Below are 23,501 nucleotides of genomic sequence, written 5' to 3' on the forward strand. Positions count from 1 at the left end.
CAGTGAGCCTGGATCGCGCCACTGCACTCCAGCCTGTGTGACAGGGTCAGACTCCGTCTCAAAAAAAAAAAAAAAAAAAAAAAAGAAGTTGGAGGGGACTGGCAAATGAAGGGTGAAATAATCAGATTTTAGATCAGAGAATGTTTTACCCTGAAGTCAGCGTGTTCTTAGGAAGGACATAAAATGGAATTGTATATTGGCTCAGATTGAGGGTAGCTCCAAGTTCAGGAGCCTGTGGAAAATTTTATTTAGACCACTGAAGACAAATTCAACTGATTTTTTTTAATGAAGAAAAGAAAATGTGCAGAGTTCTTATCGGAAAGGGGTCACAATCCACACCCCAAGAGAGGGTTCTTGGATTTCGCTCAAGAAAGAATTCAGGTTGAGTCTACAGAGTAAAGTAAAAGCAAGTTTATTAGGAAACAGAAGGAATAAAAGAATGGCTTACTCTATAGGCAGAGCAGCCCTGAGGGCTGCTGGTTGCCCATTTTTATGGTTATTTCTTGATTATATGCTAAACAAGGGGTGGATTATTTTTGCCTTCCCAATTAGACAATATAAAGTAATTTCCTGATGTTTCCATGATGTCTCTATGGCATTTTGTAAACTGTCATGGCACTGGTAGTAGTGTAGCAGTGAGGACGACCAGAGGTCACTCTCATCCCATCTTGGTTTTGGTGGGTTTTATCCACCTTCTTTACTGCAACCTGTTTTATCACCCAGATCTTTATAACCTGTATCTTGTGCTGAAATCTTGTCTCATCCTGTGACTTAGAATGCCTAACCATCTGGGAGTGCAGCCCCATAGGTCTCAGCCTCATTTTACCCAGCCCCTATTCGAAATGGATTTGCCCTGATTCAATACACCTCTGACATTTCTCCTTTCTTTTTTTTTTTTTTTTTTTTTTTTAAATCTAAGATGGAGTCTCACTCTGTTGGCCAGGCTGGAGTGCAACGGCATCATCTCGGCTCAGTGCAACCTCCACCTACCGGGTTCAAGTATTTCTCCTGCCTCAGCCTCCCCAGTAGCTGGGATTACAGGCACCTGCCACCACGCCTGGCTAATTTTTGTACTTTTTTTTTTTTTTTTTTTTAGTCCAATCAGTTTACTCTGCTTTCTCCATCTCCTCCTCCCATTAGTCAGCCATTGGAACTGGGAAACCTCCTACTTTCCCCCTCTTTGTGCTCTTTCCACAATTCATCTTGTCTTTCTGCAGCCATATCTTCTTAATACAGACTGAAGGTTCTGTCATTGAGAATAGAGTGATCCATAAACCTGGTCATCGCACTTTTTATGAGACAGTGATGTGGGCCCCAGATCCATGGCATGGTTTCCTCTGGATGCACTCCTGGATCTAATTTTTTGTATTTTTAATAGAGACTGGGTTTCACCATGTTGACCAGGATGGTCTCCATCTCTTGACCTCGTGATCCACCTGATCCACCTGCCTCAGCCTCCCAAAGTGCTGGGATTACAGGCATGAGCCGCTGTGCCTGGCCGTATCTCTGACTTTTTTTTTTTTTTCTTGAGACGGAGTCTCACTCTGCTGCCCCAGCTGGAGTTCAATGGCACGATCTCAGCTCACTGCAATCTCCACCTCCCAGGTTCAAGTGATTCTCCTGCCTCAGCCTTCTGAGTAGCTGGGATTATAGGCGTATGCCACCACGTCTGGCCAGTTTTTGTATTTTTAGTAGAGATGGTGTTTCACCATGTTGGTCAGGCTGGTCTCAAACTCCTGACCTTGTGATCTGCCTGCCCCGGCCTCCCAAAGTGCTGGGGTTACAGGCGTGAGCCACCGTGCCCGGCCAATCTCTGACTTCTTTAAGCAGTGTTTTGTGATTCTTGTCATAGGGATCGTTCACCATTCTGATTAGCTGTATTCCTAGATATTCTATTCTTTTTGTGGCAATTGTGAATGGGATTATGTTTTTGATTTGGCTTTTGGCTTGGATGTTTTGATGTACAGAGATTCTACTGATTTTTGTACATGTATTTTGTATCCTGAAACTTTGCTAAAGTTGTTTATCGGTTTAAAGAGCTTTTCTGCTGAGACTGTAGGGTTTTGAAGATATAGAATCATGTCATCTGCACACAGGGATAGTTAGACTTCCTTTCTTCCTGTTTGGATGTCTTTTCTTTTCTTTTCTTTTTTTTTTTTTGAGACAGAGTATTGCTCTCGCCAGGCTGGAGTGCAGTGGTGTGATCTCGGCTTATTGCAACCTCCGCCTCCCGGGTTCAAGCGATTCTCCTGCCTCAGCCTCCTGAGTAGCTGGGACTACAGGCGCATGCCACCATGCCCAGCTAAGTTTTGTATTTTTTGGAGAGACGGGGTTTCACCATGTTGTCCAGGATGGTCTCAATCTCTTGCCCTCGTGATCCACCCGCCTCAGCCTCCCAAAGTGCTGGGATTACAGGCGTGAGCTCCCACGCCCAGCAGATGCCTTTTATTTTCATCTCTTCTCTGATTGCTCTGGCCAAGATTTCCAATTTTATGTTGAATAGGATGTTTGAGAGAAGGCATCCTTATCTTGTGCCAGTTTTCAAGGAGGAATGCTTCCAGCTTGTATCCATTCAGTATGTTGGCTGTAAGTTTGTCATTGATGTCTCATTGTTTTGAAGTATATACCTTCAATGCCTAGTTTGTTGAGGGTTTTAAACATGAAAAATATTAAATTATATTGAAAATGTTTTTAGCATCTATTGAGATAATCTTGGTATTTGTTATTAGTTCTCTTTATGTGATGAATAACATTTATTGATTGTATATTGAACCAACTTGCCTCCCAGAGATGCAGCCTACTTGATTATAATGGATTAGCTTTTTGATGTTCTTCTGAATTCAGTTTCCCAGTATTTTGTTGAGGATATTTTCATCAATGTTCATCAAGGATATTGGCCTGAAGTTTTCTTTTTTTTATCTCTGCCAGGTTTTGATATCAGAATGATGCTATTCTTATATATAATGAGTTGAAAAAGAGTCCTTTCTTTTCAATATTTTGAAATATTTTTAGTAGAAATGGTACTAGCTCTTGTTTGTACATCTGGTAGACTTCAGCTAGGAATTTGTCTGGTTCTTTGCTTTTTTTTTTTTGGCTAGTAGGCTATTTCTTACTAATTCAATTTTGGAGCTTGTTATTGGTCTATTCAGGGATTCACTTTCTTATTTGTTCAGTCTCTAGAAAATGTGTCTTTGCTCCCAGGTTGCTATTCTCAAGCTTGGCCCAAATAAACTCTCTTATATTCATGTTGCCTCAGCTTTTTCCTTTTAGGTAGTCATATCACGTAGAATGAGCTAGAGCAGCCTCTATGAGGGGATCTCTCCTTCGATTGTACTCCACTTGCTGTAACACCCAAGAATGCAGAGTGTGGTTGATCCTACCTAGAATCTGCACATAAGGTCTGGCCTCTTCCTGGGATTTATAGGACACGGCCAGACTTTAGATTGAGAATGTACAGAAAACCAACAGGAGGCATTTTCTCCATTATGAGTTGTCAACATAGACATCTTAAAGCCCCCTTTGAGAGTGTGGTTCTTTAAGCTTTTCAGATCTTGTTCAGTGATTTGCCACAGTTATGTGAGAGGCTCCAGATATAAATAGAATCTGATGACAGAATCAGCATTTTAAGAGTGAGATATCAAAGTCATAATGTATCCATAGCCATGACCACAACTATACCTACCTGTAAAATGTGATACTGGAGTAGAGTATTCTTGTCTTTCTCCTTACCCAAAAGCTAGCAAATTGGGACAAGTGATTAGGTTCTGGAGCTCCACCAGGCCATTTTCTATTTAGAATCAGCCTGAATCTCTCCAGCCTGGCTTATCATTGGGCCATCAGCCCAGGGTCACTAAGAACCCTCTCACAATCACCTAGGCGTCTTTGAGACATTTGAGGATGTCCAGGGCAGAATTGTGTCAGGCTGATGAGTGGTTAATTCTGCTTCTGGCTTGGTGTAAGAGAAATGAGTCATTCTGTGTGTGTGTGTGGTTTTTTTAGGGGTTTTTTTTTCTTCTTTTTTTCTTTTTTTAGACGGAGTATTGCTCTAGCGCCCAGGCTGGACTGCAGTGACGCGATCTCGTCTCACTGCAACCTCTGCCTCCCGGGTTCGAGTGACTCTTTTGCCTCAGCCTCCCGAACAGCTGGGAATACAGGCTCTTGCCACCATGCCTGGCTAATTTTTGCATTTTTAGTAGAGACGGGGTTTCACCATATTGCACAGGCTGGTCTTGAACTCCTGACCTTGTGATCCACCCACCTCAGCCTCCCAAAATGCTGGGATCACAGGTGTGAGCCACCACGCCTGGCAATTCTGTGTTTTTTTCTCTCCTTATACAAGAGATAACTTTGGTTGGTACCCAGATGAGAGTTTCTCAAGTTTCCTGGTACTTGGATGAAAGCAATAGGAGGTCTGGTGACTCAGACAGATAAAGTAATTGTTTTCATTTTATATGGCCATTCAAAAAACAGATGAAGCAGTCATGATCCTTACTATCCAGGAACATTTTGTCTAGACTAACAACTGGATACATGGGTGAATTAAGCATTATATGGTTGGTACAATGAATAGATGTGTCCAAAAAAAATTTGGGCCACTGTTTTATATTGTTATTTCTGATACCATCAGCTGAAGGGATATTTATGGAGCGAAGATTTGTTATTATTTGTGTTTCTTTTACTTTGCTAAGAATATATATTTATCTTCTAATATAATTATTCTAAAGAACTAATAAATTTGTTTAAATTGCTCATTAGCATATGTTATAAAATTGACAGGGCAGTGGCAAAAATAGATTAAAGTTACATAAGCTCTGGGATTTAAGATTCTCTTATGTAAGCTTAGGAAAAACAGAACTGGAAATACCTTGGTGGCAGAGAGAACATAATTCTACATAGGGTCCTTTCCCTGCCCAAATTCTGTTCAGATTCACCCTTTTTGGAGGCCTTATTTATGTCTGGCCCTACTCTGGAGCCTTGCCTCACAAAACTGATTTATAAAAATCAGAGTTTTGGCTGGGTGTGGTGGCTCACACCTGTAATCCCAACACTTTGGGAGGCTGAGGCAGACAGATCACGAGGTCGGGAGTTTGAGACCAGCCTGACTAACATGGTGAAACCCCGTCTCTACTAAAAATACAAAAATTAGCCAGGCGTGGTGGCACATGCCTGTAATCCCAGCTGCTCAGGAGGCTGAGGCAGGAGAATCACTTGAACCCAGGAGGCAGAGGTTGCATTGAGCCAAGATTGTGCCACTGCACTCCAGCCTGGCAACAGAGCGAGACTCCGTCTACAAAAAAATAGATTGGAGTTTTGTCTGGTGAATCTTGCTGCTTTTCTAGAGCTGGTGCTCACAATTTTCTGAAACCCAAAAACAGATAAATGACAGAAATAAACTATTTATTTTAGGATCTTATTTTTAAAATTTTGTATTAAAACCAGTGCTTACAGAAACCTTCCATTTAGCACCTTGTTTTCTGTTTCTGCCAATCTAGCAGTTGCTCCACAAGCCACAAACAAGTAAATGTATACACAATAAAAATTTCTCTAAACTACATTAAACTTTTTCTATGTTCTTCTCATCTGCCTGTATTTAACTTTTATTCTATACATTTAAAACAAAATCAATGACAGAGAAACAGAGGAAGAAATAAAAATGCTGAACACTTTATCTAAATCCTGGGAATTATTGAACACTTAGTGTCAACTTCCAGGGTGTTACTAGGATTAAATCCCAAAATGTGTTATTCCCAGCACAGTGCTCTGTAACATACCCTTGAGCACGTAGTACCTGCTTAATAAACATTGCATTTGTATATGTGTACATGTTATTTTCCAAAGGCAGATTTATTCAGACATTGCCGCCTTCTGTTTGTTCTGTAAACTTTAAAGAGCCAGCAAAGAATATAAAACTTTAAGATGGAGATTGGTTTTATTTGTACCAGAAGTATTTGTGTTGTGACAAGAGTGCTAAGTGTAAGGGACTCTGTGCTGTACCTGCTTCTCTAACTAATGCTAATGAGCCCAGGGGGAACAACATCAGCATTGACAGGGAACTTGTTTGAAACACCCATTCATGAACCCTTTTCAAACTTGCAAATCCACATTACATAGAGTGGGGCCAAAATTACCAAGCTGGTTTTAAGCTCATTAAAGTTTGAGAGGCAGTGCTTAGCTAAGTGGTTATCAGCCCCGTCTTGTTTTTTTGTTTTGTTTTGTTTTTGTTTTTAAGACAGGATCTCACCCTGTTACCCAGTCTGGAGTGCAATGGCATAATCTCGGCTCAGTGAAACCTCCGCCTCCCGGGTTCAAGCCATTCTTATGCCTCAGCCTCCTGAGTAGCTGGGATTACAGGTACCCGCCACCATTCCTGGCTAATTTTTTGTGTTTTTAGTAGAGATGAGGTTACACCATGTTGGCCAGGCTGATCTTGAACTCCTGACCTCAGGTGATCCATGTGCCTCGGCCTCCCAAAGTGCCGGGATTACAGGTGTGAGCCACCGCGCCCGGCCTCTGCCCAGTCTTCTAATTAGGATTACATGGCAGAAATCTCTGTACTTATGCCCTTTCCATGGATTTCGTTTATTGTTCTGGGTGGAAGCATCCATGTTGTTTTAATGAAGTGCCTCATGTGACTCTAAGGTGAGGCCAGAATCAAGTATGAGGGCTTCAATATACATTCATGAGAGCTAAGTGCCACCTTTGCACTAAAGGGTGGTCACAGGGCCCGTTCTGTTTGGGTTTGGTAGGGACGGAGGAGTGTGGCTCATATTTCCATTACTGTAGCAGAAATTGCTGGTGTCTGTGGCGGGGGAGGGCACCTAAGGACAGGAAAAGAGAAACATACTTTTATATTCATAGAGCAGCCCATTGTTCCTGAATCCCTTCTGTTATAAAGGACAGAGAAATGGGTGGACTTTTTCTGCAGGACCTTCCTTCTATTTGTGTGCGTGATGGTAGCAGACAAAAAGGTGGTGCTGACATTTTTAAAGGAACGTTCTCAAAATGCAGGTATAACTTGTCCAGAGAATGTTATCTAAAAAGGATTTTCAGAGAAGGAGAGAGAAAAAATGGCTTTTTTCAGCTAAACATGTCTCAGACGAAGAGCTGTGTGCACTCTGCTTCATGGAATGCCATGCGTTTAGTACTTGCAAATCTTTACTTCTCTATTTGTGTTTTTCCTTCTTAAGGAGTTTGTTTTAACTACATTTAAAAATTCTTAAAATATTCAAGGCTCTCTGCAAAACATTACTATATACCAGAGCTTTCTCTACATTCTCTACATCATGGCTTCTTATATGCCACGCAGAATTCCTACCATAAATTTATAATTGGCACTACTAAAAATGTTCCCTTTGTGGCTGTTAAACATGGGGAGATATAGATACTCAAGATTCCTATTGGGGGAAAGCTGGGGTCCCTAGTAAAGATGGAGAATATGTAATGTTGAGGTTTCATCTGTTTTCTCTATTAACTCTGTGCAGAACAGGATTAAGAAAATGCTTATTTAAACAGAATACCATTTATTACCCAGAAAGTTATGAAAAAAATTATTAGGAGATACCTGCTCTCTAGGGTGCTAAAGAAAGACTACTTAAAATCACTATTAAAAATAACAGAACATGGGAGATATCTGTATTTTGAACTTTGTATAAAACTGATGTATCTTTATGGTTGCATTCAGACTATAATTTACTGTTTGAGGGGCAATATCTTAGCAGTGATGCCGTGTTCTTCTATGTGCATCAGCACATCATAAAAATTTGTTGGCCGGGTGTGGTGGCTCACACCTGTAGTCCCAGCACTTTGGGAGGCCGAGGTGGGCGGGTCACCTGAGGTCAGGAGTTCGAGACCAGACTGACCAACGTGGAGAAACCCCGTCTCTACTAAAAATACAAAATTAGCTGGGCATGGTGGTGCATGCCTGTAATCCCAGCCACTTGGGAGGTTGAGGCAGGAGAATAGCTTGAACCCAGGAGGTGGAGGTTGCAGTGAGCCAAGTGGTGTCATTGCACTCCAGCCTGGACAACAAGAGCAAAACTCCATCTCAAAGAAAAAAAAAAGAAGAAAGAAATTTAGAAATTCAGACTTTACTCCAGATCTTCTGAAGAAAAAAAATCTGCACGACAGGATCTCCAGTTTATTGTTCACCTTTAAAATTGAGAGGTACCTTCGAACTCAGCATGTCTTTTTTGTCTGAAAAATATACACAACTCAAACTTTATGATGTAAATATAGCACTCAAAGTGTACAAATTTTTGTTTATGCCCTTAATTTTATGCTTCTCATCCAGAGAAGTATCATATATATATTGGTGTTATGGATCTTATGCCATTCTCTTCTCTCAGAGTTAGAGAAAACATTAGATAATATTTCTGTGTGAAAAATTATTGGGGCCGGGCACAGTGGCTCACACCCGTAATGCCAGCATTTTTGGAGGCCAAGGCTGATGGATCACCTGAGGTTGAGAGTTCGTGACCAGCCTGACCAACATGGAGAAACCCCGTCTCTACTAAAAATACAAAATTAGCCGAATGTGGTGGTGCATGCCTGTAATCCCAGCTACCCGGGAGGCTGAGGCAGGAGAATCGCTTGAAGCCGGGATGCAGAGGTTGCCTTTGTCTCAAAAAAAAAAAAATTATTGGATAATTTCAGTCATTCCCGTAAGTCAGAACCAATTCTCTTTATTCTCTCATTTCATTTTAATTCAAATAATAAATTCTGCCCGTGGCCACTTGGTAAATATACGTGTGTCTTGTGTGCTTGTGTTTTTCAGGGGCCGTTGACATTTAGGGATGTGGCCATAGAATTCTCTCTGGAGGAGTGGCAATGCCTGGACACTGCTCAGCAGGATTTGTATAGAAAAGTGATGTTAGAGAACTACAGAAACCTGGTCTTCTTGGGTGAGAATAACTTTAGTACACAATTACTAATATACCCTAAAGGTTTCATTTCTCATTTTTTTTAGAATAATGTTTGGTAATTTATGCTTTGCATAAATGAGTTTCTGCTAATTGTTCTTAAGAAAACCTTGAAGATTTTTCCATATAGAAAAGAATTTTTTCAGGAAGTTTTATCTTGACTCAAACTTTCCACATTCCTGGGCTGATCTGTATCCTTCACTCTAGATTAGTGGCAATTCCAGAAATTTAGTGGCATAAAATATTGTTGCCCATATCTTAAAATCTATTTGCCACCACCAATTTTTGATTAATGAATACCAGGTAGTGAAATTAAGAACCTACAAATGTAAAATATTTTCTAAATACTTAGAAATTTCTGTTATAAATTAGTATTTTTAGGATTAATTTTCTAGAATATTCTACTACATCCTCTTTACTCAGCACAGTACTAGGTTGGTAACTGAAGAATATGAGAAAGATTCATGTTATTTATTTTCAATAAAGCAGGTATTGCTGTTTCTAAGCCAGACCTGATCACCTGTCTAGAGCAAGGAAAAGAGCCCTGGAATATGAAGAGACATGCGATGGTAGATGAACCCCCAGGTAGGTGAGAGTGAACACAACAGACGACATGAATGAGAGGTCGAAAAAAAAAGAAAGCTAATGCTTAAAATGTTATTTGAGAAGCTGTGTTCCAAAGCAAATATTTTCTGGAAAGCCTGAGTGTTTTTTTTAATTTTGCTCTCGCATAGGGGCGTCTTCTGTCTTATGCTTTTAAATTCTTTAAGGATTCTTTCCCCTTGGTGATCTCCCTTCAGGTTTGCTTCAGAACCAAAGTGCTCTTCATGGCATGTGAGACTCGCAATCTGACTGCTTTTCCATTGTTTTGGGGGACACACAAATATCTACATGATTTTGAGAAACTCTATGTTAAACTATTTTCTTTTCTTTTCTTTTTTCTTTCTTTTTTTTTTTTTTTTTTGTTTGAGACTGAGTTTCGTGCTCGTTGCCCAGGCTAAAGTGCAATGGCACGATCTAGGCTCACTGCAACCTCTGCCTCCTGGATTCAAGCAATTCTCCTGCCTCAGCCTCCCGAGTAGGTGGAATTACAGGCACCCGCCACCATGCCCAGTTAATTTTTTGTATTTTTAGTAGAGACAGGGTTTCACCATGTTGGGCAGGCTGGCCTTGAACTCCTGACTTCAAGTGATCCGCCCGCCTTGACCTCCCAAAGTACTGGGATTACAGGTGTGAGCCACTGCACCTGGCCAAACTATTTTCTTAGTTCTCTTTTTGCATCATGTCTGAAATGTGTAAGAGTAGTGGCTTCTGCTCCATTGTTTGTTGTTGTTGTTGTTAACTTTTCTGTACATTCCATTCTGTTCTTATTACTATATTCTCGAAATATAGTTTGAAATTATAAAGTATGATGTCTTTCTACTTTGTTCTTTTTCCTCACGATTGCTTTGGCTATTTGAAGTTTATTGTAGTTTCTTGTAAATTTTAGAATTGTATTTTCCATTACTATGAAGAAAAATGCCACTGAAATTTTGATTGGGAATTTATTGAATCTATAGATTACTTAGATAATATGACACTTTAACAATATTTATTTTTTCAATCTGTAGACATGCAATATTTTTAAATTTGTTTGTGTCTTCTCTAATTTCTTTTATTAATAACATATCTTTCATTGTAAAGATTTTTCACTTGTTCTCAGAAATTTGTTATTTTAATGCTGTTTTAAATTGTTTTCTTTCTCTGTTAGTTTAAGCGTATGGAACAATAACTTAATACTTGTGTTAATTTTATGTTTTGCTAATTTACTGAGTATTAATTCAGACAAATTTCAATGTAGTGTTCATGGTTTTTTATATATAAAATCATATGATCCACAAAGAGCAACTTTTTACTTGTCTTCAATTTCAGTGGCTTTTTAAAAATGTTTTTGACTCATTATTCTGCCACATACTTCCAGTGCTATGTTAAAATAGAAGCATTGACAATGGGCACAATATAATTTTGCATTAGCGTCTGTGAATTTGAAGGAGCAAACAACTCCTCAAGCTTCTATAAACTGGTTTCAGTAGGTAAAGATCTTTTTCTGTCATGTCTCCAGGGTCATAGAATGCTATCTGGGTTTGTAGTGGAGAGGGGGTGTAGCTTGGTCACAAGGCTGCTGGGACTGCACTAGGGTCCACCTTTAGTTGGCTTGTTACAGGGGTTTGGGTGGTTGTAATTCCCATTTTATTTTTGGACACACTGAATATCCTTCAAGACTTTGATCTGTAAAGCAGACAATAGGGCAGGTTTCTGCAGTCAGGTTCATATATAATGGTCCTTATATCAGGATGTGAATGAGTATGGCTTTTATTGAATACCAGAGAGGATTACTGTAGTTATGCAGACAAATTCTTTTTAATGGTATATCAGTGTTGCACAGCAGATTTTATGAGTTAATATGTCACTTACTATTGTTGTGCAGTTTCATATCAGTGTTTTGTTAGTGTAGGTTTCTTAACATTGAGTTATTCTGTTTTTTTGTTTCACTTTTGTATTGTAATTTTAGAGAGTTTGCAATTTGGTTTATCTCTTATAATTAAGAGATAAATCAGCCATATGTCTGTCACAATTAGATATATATGTGTGTGTGTTTATCTATAAATATGACCCCAATATTGGTTATGGCTTATCTTGTATATATTCTTTCTTAGCTAATTTTCAGTGGTTGTTTTATCTCACCTAAGTGAGTAGTCATAGAAATATTTTCACCATCTCTTATTTTCACCATATGTTTAATGATGATGTTTCTCTCACCTTTGTGTGAGAGAAACACTTTTGTAATTTGAAGGTAATTTTTGAAAAGAGTTATAAATCTGTATTTTTTTCAGTTTTTCCTTTAGAAAAATTAATTGTTGTAAAAACACATAATATTTACCATCTTAAATCTGTTTAAGTGTACATTTTAGGGCCAGACATGGTGGTGGCTCACATCTGTAATCCAGGATTATTTGAGCTCAAAAGTTTGAGACCAACCTGGGAAACATATGGAGATTCCCTCTCTACAAAATGTTTTCTAAAAATAGCCAGGCATGGTGTTATGCATCTGTGGTTCAGGCTACTTGCAAGATTGAGGTGGAAGGGTTACTTGAGCCTCGGAGTTTGAGGCCGAAGTGAGCCATAATTGTACCACTGCACTCCAGCTTTTTGACAGAGTGAGACTCTGTCTCAAAAAAAAAAAAAAACCAGAGCTCTACATTTCAGGCAGGCATGTTAATTATATTCACATTGTTATGCAAAAGACTTAGATATTTTACATTTTGTGAAACTAAAACTCAATACCCATTAAATAACAGCAACCCATTTTACCCTCTTTCCAGCCCTTGACAAACATCCTTCCACTTTCTGCTTTTAGGAGTGTGACTAATTAAAATATCTCATATAAGTGGAATCATACTGTATCCATCATTTCGTTACTGGGTTATTTCAGGTGACATAATATTCTCAAAGTTTATCTTAAAATGTGACAAGATTTTCTTTTTTTTTTTTTTTTCTTTTTTTTTTTTTGAGACGGAGTCTCCTGTCACCCAGGCTGGAGGAGTGCAATGACGCAATCTCGGCTCCCTGCAACCTCTGCCTCCCCGGTTCAAGCGATTCTCCTGCCTCAGCCTCCCGAGTAGCTGGGACTACAGGCATGTGCCACCACGCCCAGCTAATTTTTTTTTATTTTTATTAGAGGGAGGGTTTCACCATGTTGGTCAGGCTGGTCTCGAACTCCTGACCTCAGGTGATCTGCCATCCTCGGCCTCCCAAAGTGCTGGGATTACAGGCGTGAGTCACACGCTTGGCAAGATTTTGTTTTTTAAGACTGAATAATATTTCACTGTACACATATGTTACATTTTTGATGTGTTTATAAATCAAGAGACACCTGGGTTGCTTCAGCCTTTTAGCTTTTGTGAATACTAGTACAATAAACATGGATGTTCAAATATGTCTTCCAGGTCATGTGTTGCATATTTTAAATTGATAAACAGGATTGCTGTATTTGATGATAATTCCATTTTTAATTATTTGAGAAACATTTATAACATTTAAAAATAATGACTGCATCTTTGTTTTCTACCAACAATCGACATAGGTTTTATTTTCATTGCATCATCAACAGATTTGGTGTTTTTAAATAATTTATAGTGGCCATTGTAATGGGTATGACATGATTTCATTTTTCATTGTTATTTTTATGTGTTTCTCTACAAATTATTAATTTTGCATGTCATTTCAAATGCTTTTTTCATTTGTGTATCTTTTATGATAAAAATTTAGTTCAATTGTTAATTTTCAAATCAAGTTATTTAACTTATTCAGTTTTAAGGGTTTTTTATATATTCTGAATATTAACTATCACATGTAATTTGGAAATATTCTTACCCATTTTCTAGGAGGCGTTTTCACTGAGTTAAATGTTTTGTTTTAATGTGCAGAAATTTTGAAGTATAGCATAGTAAATTTTTTGTTGTTGTTCCTCATGCATTTAGTGTCTTATCTAAGAAAATGGTGCCAAGACCAATGTTATGTCTTCTATTTTTTTCTAAGAGACTTATTAGTCTTTTTATGTCTAAATATTTTACTTAAAATATTTTTGTATATGATTCAAAGCAATGATCCAACCTTATTTTATCAGTATTGCTATTTAGTTTTTAACATTGTTTAAAAGACTATCTTTATTGTTTCCTCTTGGCAGCTTTGTAGATCATTTAATTATATATAAAGGGTTTCATTTCTGGGCTTCGTATTCTGTTCTTTCATCTGTTTATCTGCCTTTGTGTCAATATTACACTGTTTTTGTTACTGTAGCTTTTAATTTTTTGTTACTACTATTTTTGAGATGGAGTCTGGCTCTGTCGCCCAGGCTGGAGTGCAGTGGCTCGATCTCAGCTCACTGCAACCTCCTCCTCTGGGATTTCAGCGGTTCTTCTGCCTTAGTCCTCCGAGTAGCTGAGGTTACAGGCGTGCACTACCACGCCTGGCTAATTTTTGTATTTTTAGTAGAGACGGGGGTTTCACAATGTTGACCAGGCTGTTCTCAAACTCCTGAGCTCAGGTGATCCCCCCACCTTGGCCTCACAAAGTGCTGGCATTACAGGCGTGAGCCACTGCACCCTGCCTAATATGTTTAAAAATCAGGAAGTATAATGCCGGTTTATTCTTTTTCATGGGTGTTTGGCTATAGTTCATAATCAAATTTAAAAATTTTAAACAATATTTGTGTAATAAAACTGTGCTATTGTCATTTTTATAGAGATCATATTTAATTTGTTCACCACTGTAGGTTGTATTGACAACTTAACTAAATTAAACTTTTTGAACCTTGAGCTGAAGAGTGTGTTTGATTGATTGATTTGAGACGGAGTCTCGCTCTGTCGCCCAGGCTGGAGTGCAATGGCATGGTCTCGGCTCACTTCAACCTCTGCCTCCCGGGTTCAAGGAATTCTCCTGCCTCAGCCTCCCGAGTAGCTGGGATTACAGGTGCCTGCCACCATGCCTGGCTAACTTTTGTATTTTTAGTAGAGACGGGGCTTCACCATGTTGGCCAGGCTGGTCAACTCCTGACCTCAAGTGATTCACCCACATCGGCCTCCCAAAGTGCTGGGATTACGGGCATGAGCCACCATGCTTGGCCTTAGTTTTATTTTATTTATTTTTATTTTTAGAGACAGGGTTTTCCTATGTTGCCCGTGGTAGTTTGGAACTCCTGGGCTCAAGCAATTTTCTTGCCTTGGCCTCTCAAAGTGCTAGTATTATAGCCGTGAGCCCCTACACTCGGCCCATGTGTTTTTTTTGTTGTTGTTGTTGTTTTTTCAAATATGTTATTGGATTTGACAGTTTTACTTTTGCTTTTTTTTAATTTATTTTTATTTTTTATTGAGACGGAGTCTCACTCTGTTGCCCAGGCTGGGGTGCAATGGTGCGATCTTGGCTCACTGCAACCTCCGCCTCCCAGGTTCAAGCAATTCTCCCGCCTCAGTCTCCCGAGTAGCTGGGATTACAGGCACCCGCCATTATGCCCGGGTAATTTTTGTATTTTTGTAGAGACAGGGTTTCACTACGTTGGCCAGGTTGGTCTTGAACTCCTAACCCCAGGTGATCCACCCACCTTGACCTCCCAAAGTGCTGGCATTACAGGTGTGAGCCACCACACCCGGCCTACTTTTGCTTTTAATTTTTAGTTTCATTCAGTTTTGGTCAGAAAACACACAGTGTGTGATTTTGGTTTTCTTATATTTATTTGTTGTTGTTTTGAAACAGGATCATACTCCATCACCCAGGCTGGAGTATAGTGGCATAATTTTGGCTCACTGCAACCTCAGTCTCCTTGACTCAAGTGATCTATTCTTCCTCCTAAGTAGCTGAGACTACAGACATGCACTACCATGCCTCGCTAATTTTTTTATTTTTTGTAGTGACAGAGTCTTACTATATTATTCAGTCTGGTATCAAACTTCTGGTCCCAAGTGATCCTCCCACCTTCATCTTCCAAATTGTTGGGATTAGATGTATCAGCCACTACTCCCAGGTGGTATTCTTTAATAAGACTTGTTATCTGTCCTAACAGAATATATCACATCCAAATAGAAATACTGTGTATTCTCTTGCTTTTAACTGGAAAGTTTTGTACATGCTGTTAAGCCTAGTTGGTCTGTGGTACAGTTTGGATGTCCACGATCTGCAAGGCTCATGCTGCAATGTAATACTCAATGTTGGATGTGGAACCTGGTAGGAGGTGTTTGGGTCATGGGGACTAATTCTCATAAATGCCATGGCACCATCCTTTTAGTAATCAGAAAGTTTTCACTACATTAATTCAAATGAGAGCTGGTTCATTAAAATAACCTGCCTCCTTCACCTCACACTTGCTCTGTCTCTTACTATGTGATATGTCCAGCTACTCTGTCTTCCACTAAGATTATAAGTTTCCTGAGACCCTCACCAGAAGCAGATACTGGCACACACTTCTTATACAGTCTGCCAAATTGTAAACCAAATAAACCTTTTTACTTTATAATTTATCCACTCTCAGTTATTTGTCTATATGCAAAATAGTTAATACAGTCTATAATGTCTGTTTTCTTACTGATCTTTTATCTAAATTTTCTATTTATTATTGCAAATGGGATCTTGATGTCTACAATTATTATGTTGCTATATATTTCTTGCTTTACCTTTACCAAAATATGCTTTATATATTTTGGAGTCCTGATGTTATATATACATATACATATAAACATAAATAGGTAGATATGATAGTTATAGATTCTTGACCCATTTGGCCATTATATAATATCAGTGTTTGTCTCATGTTAGTACTTGACTTAAAGCATATTATATTCAATATAATTACTACCACCTCACCCAGTTATGGTTACTATTTGCATGGAATATAGATTCTTTTCATTCTGTTACTTTCAGCCTATTTGACTCAATGCTAAAATGAGTCTGTTATAGACAGCATATTGTATGCTTTTTTACTTAAACTACTCAGGCATCTTATTTCTTTTTCTTTTTATAAATTTATCAATTTTTGAGATAGAGTCTCATTCTGTCAACCAAGCTGGTTTGCAGTGGCATGATTACAGCTCACTGCAGCCTCAACCTCCCAAACTCAGATGATCTCATCTCAGCTTCCAAGTAGCTGGGCTGCAAATGTGTGCCATCAGGCCCAGCTCATTTTATTGTTTTTATTTTTGTTTTTGTAGGGACAGAATTTTGCCATGTTATCCAGTCTGGTCTCAGACTCCTGAGTTAAAGTAATCAGTCCCCCTGGGCCTCCCAAAGTCCTGGGATTACATTTTTTTATTAAGTAGTTTAATTAATTTATATTTAAAATGATTGCTTAAAGAAATAAAGTTACTATTACCAGTTTCATTGTTATTGTTTTGTTTAAATATTTTGTGTGTGTGTGTTCTGGGATACATGTACAGGATTTACAAGTTTGTTACATAGGTAAACATGTCCCATAGTGGTTTACTGCACCTATCAATTCATCACTTAGGTGTGAAGCCCTGCATGCATTAGCTATTTATCTTGATGCTGTTTCCCCCACTCTGACAGGTTCCAGTGTGTGTTGTTCCCCTCTATGTGTCCATGTTTGTTTTTGTTTCTGTTTTTGTTTTTGTTGTTGAGACAGAGTCTCGCTCTGTCGCCAGGCCAGAGTGCTATGGCATGATCTCAGCTCACTGCCAACTCCGACACCCTGGTTCAAGCGATTCTCCTGCCTCAGCCTCCCAAGTAGCTGGGATTACAGGCATGCACCACCATTCTCAGCTAATTTTTGTATTTTTAGTAGAGATGGGGTTTCACCATGCTGGCCAGGATGGTCTTGATCTCCTGACCTCGTGATCTGCCCGCCTCAGCCTCCCAAAGTGCTGAATTGCAGGCATGAGCCACCGTGCCCGGCCCATGTGTTCTTATTGTTTGGCTCTCACTTACGAGTGAGAACATGTGGTGTTTGGTTTTGTGTTCCTGCATTAGTTTGCTGAGGATAATGGCTTTCAGCTCTATCCATGCCTTTGCAAACTACATGCTCTTATTTTTTATGGTTGCATAGTATTCCATAGTGTATGTGTACCACATTTTCTTTATCCAGTCTATTATTGATGGGCACGTGGGTTGATTCCATGTCTTTGCTATTGTAAATAGTGCTGCAGTGAACATACACATCCACATATCTTTATAACAGAATTATTTATATTCCTTTGGGTATATACCCAGTGATGGGATTGCTGGGTCAAATGGTATTTCTGGTTCTAGGTCCTTGAGGAATTCCCATACTGTCTTCCACAATGATTGAACTAATTTACATTCCCACCGACAGTGTAAAAGTATTTCTGTTTCTCCACAGCCTCACTAGCATCTGTTGTTTCTTGACTTTTTAATAATCACTATTCTTGGCCGGGCACTGTGTCTCACGCCTGTAATCCCAGCACTTTGGGAGGTTGAGGCAGGAGGATCACGAGGTCAGGAGATCGACACCATCCTGGCTAACACGGTGAAACCCCGTCCCTACTAAAAATACAAAAAATTAGCCGGGCGTGGTGGCAGACGCCTGTGGTCCCTGCTACTCAGGAGGCTGAGGCAGGAGAATGGCGTGAACCTGGGAGGCAGAGCTTGCAGTGAGCCAAGATCGTGCCACTGCACTCTAGCCTGGGCGAAAGAGTGAGACTCCGTCTAAAAAAAAAAAAAAAAAAATTTAGAAAAAATAATCACTATTCTTACTGGCATAAGATGGTATCTAATTCTGGTTTTGATTTGCATTTCTCTAACGATCCCTGAGGTTGAGCTTTGTTTGTTTCTTGGCCACATAAATGTATTCTTTTGAGAAGTGTCCATGTTCTTTGCCCACTTTTTAATGGGGTTGTTTTATTCTTGTAAATTTGCTTAAGTTCCTTTTAGACTCTGGATATTAACGTTTGTCAGATGAATAGGTTGCAAAAATGTTCTCCGATTCTGTAGGTTGTCTGTTCACTCTGATGATAGTTTTTTTGTTGTTGTGCAAAAGGTTTTTAGTTTAATTAGATTCTATTTGTCAAGTTTTGCTTTTGTTGCAGTTGCTTTTGACGTTTTCATGATGAAATCTTTGTCCATGCCTATGTCCTGAATGGTATTGCCTAGATTTTCTTCTAGGGTTTTTATAGTTTTGGGTTTCATATTTAAGTCTTTAATTCATCGAGTTAATTTTTGTACAGATGTAAGGAAGGGTTCCAGTTTCAGTTTTCTGCATATGGCTAGCCAATTCTCCCAGCACCATTCATTAAATAGGGAGTTTGTTCCTCACTGCTTGTTTTTGTCAGATTTTTCAAAGATCAGATAGTTGTAGATAAGCAGTCTTAGTGAGTTCTGCATTCTTTTTCACTGGTCTATGTGTATGTTTTTATATCAGTACCAGGCTGTTTTGGTTACTATAGCCTTGTGGTGTAGTTTGAAGTCAGATAGCATGATGCTTCCAGCTTTGTTCTTTTTGGTTAGAATTGTCGTAGCTATATGGGGTCTTTTGGGTTCCATATGAATTTTAAAATAGTTTTTTGTAATTCTGTGAAAGATGTCAGTAATAGTTTAGTGGGATAAAATAAACTTAGTGGGATAAGCATTGAATTACTTTTGGCAATATGGCCGTTTTTACAATATTGATTCTTTCTATCTTTTCCATTTGTTTGTGTCTTCTCTGATTTTCTTGAGCAGTGGTTTGTGTTCTCCTTAAAGAGGTCCTTCACTTACGTTGTTAGCTGTATTCCTAAGTATTTTATTCTTTTTGTAGCAATTGTGGATGGAGGTTCATTCATGATATGGCTCTCTGCTTGTTTATTATTAATGTATTGAAATGCTTGTAATTTTTGCACATTGATTTTGTATCCTGAGACTTTGCTGAAGCTTCTTATTAGCTGAAGAAGCTTTTGGGCTGACATTGGGGCATTCTAGATATGGGATCATGTCATCTGCAAACACAGACAGTTTGACTTCCTATTTGAATACCCCTTATTTATTTTTCTTGCCTGATTTTCCTGGCCAGAACTTCCAATACTATGTTGAATAAGAGTGGTGAGAGAGGGCATTCTTGTTGTGCTGGTTTTCAAGGGGAATGCTTCCAGCTTTTGCCCTTTCAGTATGATATTGGCTGTGGGTTCATCATAAATGACTCTTATTATTTTGAGGTATGACATAGTTTATTGAGCATTTTTAACATGAAGGTATGTTGAATTTGATCAAAGACCTTTTCTGCATCTATTGAGATAGTCATATGGATTTTATTTTTAGTTCTGTTTATATGATGAATTGTATTTATTGATTTGTTTATGTTGAAATAGCCTTGCATCCCAGGGATGAAGCTGACTTGAACGCGGTGGATAAGCTTTTCGATGTGCTGCTGGATTTGGTTTGCCAGTATTTTATTGAGAATTTTTGCATCAATGTTTATCAGGGATATTGGCTTGAAGTTTCTTGTTGTTGTTATATCTTTGCCAGATCTTGGTATCAGAATGATGCTGATCTTATAAAATGAGTTAGAGTGGAGTCCCTCTTTTTGTATCATTTGGAATAGTTTCAGAAGAAATGGTACCAACTCCTCTTTGTACCTCTGGTAGAATTCAGCTGTAAATCCATCTGCCCCTGGGCATTTTTAGTTTGTAGGCTATTTATTACTTCCTCAATTTCAGAACTTCTTATTGGTCTATTCAGGGATTCAAATTTTTCCTGGTTTGGTCTTGGGAGGGTGTATGTGTCCAGTAATTTATCTATTTCTTCTAGCTTTTTCAGTTTATGTGCATACAGATGTTTATAGTATTTTCTGATGGTTTGTATTTCTGTGGGGTCAGTGGTGATATCCTCTTTATCATTTTGTATTGTGTCTATTTCTTCTTCTCTCTTTTGTTCTCCATTACTCTAGTTAGTGTTCTATTTTATTAATGTATTCAAAAAAATAGCTCCTGGATTCATTGGTTTTTTGAAGGGTTTTTTGTGTCTCTATCTCTTTCACTTTCAGTTGGATTCTGGTTATTTCTTGTCTTCTGTTAGCTTTGGGGTTTGTTTGCTCTTGGTTTTCTTGTTCTTTTAATTATAATATTAGGGTGTCATTTTGAGATCTTTCCAGCTTTTTTCTGTGGCTATGTAGTGGTATAAAATTTCCCCTTAACACTGCTTTAGCTGCATTCTAGAGATTCTAGTACATAGTCTCTTTGTTCTCATTGGTTTCAAAGAATTTCTTGGTTTCTGATTTAATTTTATTATTTACCCAGAAGTCATTCAGGAGCAGGTTGTTCAATTTCCATGTACTTGTGTGGTTTTGAGTTTCTTACTCTCGAGTTCCAATTTGATTGCACTGTGGTCTGAGAGACTGTTATGATTTCAGTTCTTTTGCATTTGCTAAGGAGTGTTCCTTCCAATTATGTGATCAATTTTAAAATTTTAAAGTAAGTGCCATGTGGCACTTAGGAGAATGTGTATTGTGTTGTTTTTGGCTGGAGAGTTCTGTAGATATCCATCAGGTCCATTTGACCCAAAGCTGAGTTCAAGTCGTGAATATCTTTGTTACTTTTCTGTCTCAATTGTTGGTCTAATATTGGCAGTAGGGTGTTAAAGTCTCCCACTATTATTGTGTGGGAGTTTGTTTAAGTCCCTTTGTAGGTCTCTAATAAATCTGGATGCTCCTTGAATTGATTCCTTTAACATTATGTAATGCCCTTCTTTTTCTGTTTTGATCTTTGTTGGTTTAAAGTCTATTTTGTCAGAAACTACAATTGCAACCCCTCCTTTTTTCTTCTTTTATTTGCTTGGTGAATTTTCTTCCATTCCTTTATTTTAAGCATGTGTGTGTCTTTGCATGTGAGATGGGTTTCTTGAATATGGCTCACCAATGGGTCTTGACTCTTTAATCAGCTTGACATTCTGTGTCTTTTAATGAGGGCATTTAGCCCATTTAAATTTAAGATTAGGCCAGGCACGGTGGCTTATGCCTATAATCCCAGCACTTTGGGAGGCTGAGGCAGGTGAATCACCTGAGGTCAGGAGTTCATGACCAGCCTGGCCAACATGGCGAAACCCCGCCTCTACTAAAAATATAAAAATTAGCCTGTCATGGTGGTGCACATCTGTAATCCCAGCTGCTCAGGAAGCTGAGGCAGAATTGCTTGAACCTAGGAGGCAGATGTTGCAGTTAGTCAAGATTGTGCACTGCGCTCCAGCCTGGGTGACAGAACAAGACTCCATCTCAAAAAAAAAAAAAAAAGTTTAAGGTTAATATTGCTATGTGTGAATTTGATCCTGTTTTCATGGTGCTAGCTGGTTATTTTGAAGACTCTTTCATGTAGTTTTTTCATAGTGTCATTGGTCTTTGTACTTCAGTGTGTTTTTGCAGTGGCTAGTAATGGTTTTTTTCTTTCCACGTTTAGTGCTTCTTTCAGGAGCTCTTGCAGGGCAGGCCTGGTGGTGATGAATTCCTTCAGCATGTACTTGTCTGAAAATGATTTTATTCCTCCTTTACTTATGAAGCTTAGTTTTTCTGGATATTCTTGGTTGGAAATTCTTTTCTTTAAGAATGTTGAGTGGTGGCCCCCAATCTCTTACGGCTTGTAGGGTTTCTGCTTAAAGGTCTGTTATTAGTCTGATGAACTTTTGTCTGTAGGTGATGTGGCCTTTCTCTCTGGCTGCCTTATCGTTTATTCCTGAATTTCAATCTTGAAGAATCTGATTATTATGTGTCTTGGGGATGATCTTCTCATGGAGTATCTTCCTGGGGTTTTCTGGATTTTCTGAATTTGAATGTTGGCCTTTCTTGTTAGCTTGGAAAAGTTCTTCTGGATGATATCCTGAAGGATGTTTTCTAATTTGGTTCCATTCTCCCTGTCTATTTAAGGTACCCCAGTCAATCATAGGTTCGGTCTTTTTACATAATCTCATAGACCTCAGAGATTTCTTTCATTCCCGCTTATTCTTTTTTCTTCAATCTTGTCTGCCTGTTTTATTTCAGCAATATTGTCTTCAAGCTCTGAAGCTCTTTCCTTGGCTTGGTCTACTCGGTTGTTGATACTTGTGGTTGCATTATGAAGTTCTGATGCTGTGTTTTTCAGTTCCATCAGGTCATTTATGTTCCTCTCTAAATTGGTTGTTTTGGTTAACTGCTCCTGTAACGTTTTTCATGGTTCTTAGCTTCTTTGCATTGGGTTAGAAGATACTCCATTAGCTCAGCAAAGTTCATCATTACCCACCTTCTGAAGCCTACTTTTGTCAATTTATCAACCTTAGCCGCCGCGCAGTTCTGTGCCCTTGCTGGAGATATGCTGGGATCATTTGGAGGAAAGGAGGCACTCTGGCTTTTTAAGTTTTCAGCATTTTTTGGTTTATTCTTTTCATCTTTGTGAGTTTTTCTAGCTTCGATCTTTGAGGCTGCTGACCTTTGGATGGGATTCTTGTGAGGACTTTTTCGTTCATGCTGTTTTTGTCGTTGCTTTCTGTTTGTTTTTCTAACCATCAGGCCACTTTTCTGTAGCACTGTTGTGATTTGCTTGGGATCTACTTCAGACCCTATTTGCCTGGGTTTCTCCCACATCTGGAGGTGTCAACCAGTGGAGCCTGCAGAATAGCAGAGATGACTGCCTGCTCCTTCCTCTGGGGTCTTTGTCCCAGAAGGGCAATGACCTGATGACAGTGGGAACACTCCTTTATAAGTTGTCTGATGATGTCTGTTGTGGGGGTCTCACCCAGTCAGGATGCATGAGATCTGGGAACCACTTAAGAAAGCACTCTGGCTGCCCCTTGGTGGAGTGGCTGTGCTGCACTGCGGGAGATTCCATACATCTGTACTGCCTGGATTGCTCAGAGCCAGCAGAGGGAAGGACTAAGTCTGCTGATCTGCAGAAACCACCTCATTGTTCCTGTTTTATGTGTTTCTTGTAGATAAGTGTTTTCTCATTTCCTGTTTTACTACCTTTATTTTTGTTAACTTTATCGTTACATGCTTCAATTATTTTTTCATTTTTTTGCATACTTTTTATAAATATTATGTAATTATCTTGAAGTATAATGTAATCATCTTAAAGTGGAGATTACATA

At 38.9% G+C, this 23,501-nt stretch overlaps 1 protein-coding gene across 1 annotated transcript in view; it reads left to right on the top strand.

The window, feature by feature from the left end:
* LOC129020592 (zinc finger protein 430) overlaps positions 1 to 23,501 on the top strand; it is a 97,996-nt gene that overhangs the window by 1,934 nt on the left and 72,561 nt on the right. The window contains 3 exon segments of the mRNA XM_063657749.1: positions 920 to 8,243; positions 8,774 to 8,900; positions 9,408 to 9,503. Coding sequence (XP_063513819.1) covers positions 8,181 to 8,243; positions 8,774 to 8,900; positions 9,408 to 9,503 — 286 coding nt within the window. The 5' untranslated portion in view covers positions 920 to 8,180.

This window comes from Pongo pygmaeus, chromosome 20 (assembly GCF_028885625.2).
Source record: "Pongo pygmaeus isolate AG05252 chromosome 20, NHGRI_mPonPyg2-v2.0_pri, whole genome shotgun sequence".
Taxonomy (NCBI): domain Eukaryota; kingdom Metazoa; phylum Chordata; class Mammalia; order Primates; family Hominidae; genus Pongo; species Pongo pygmaeus.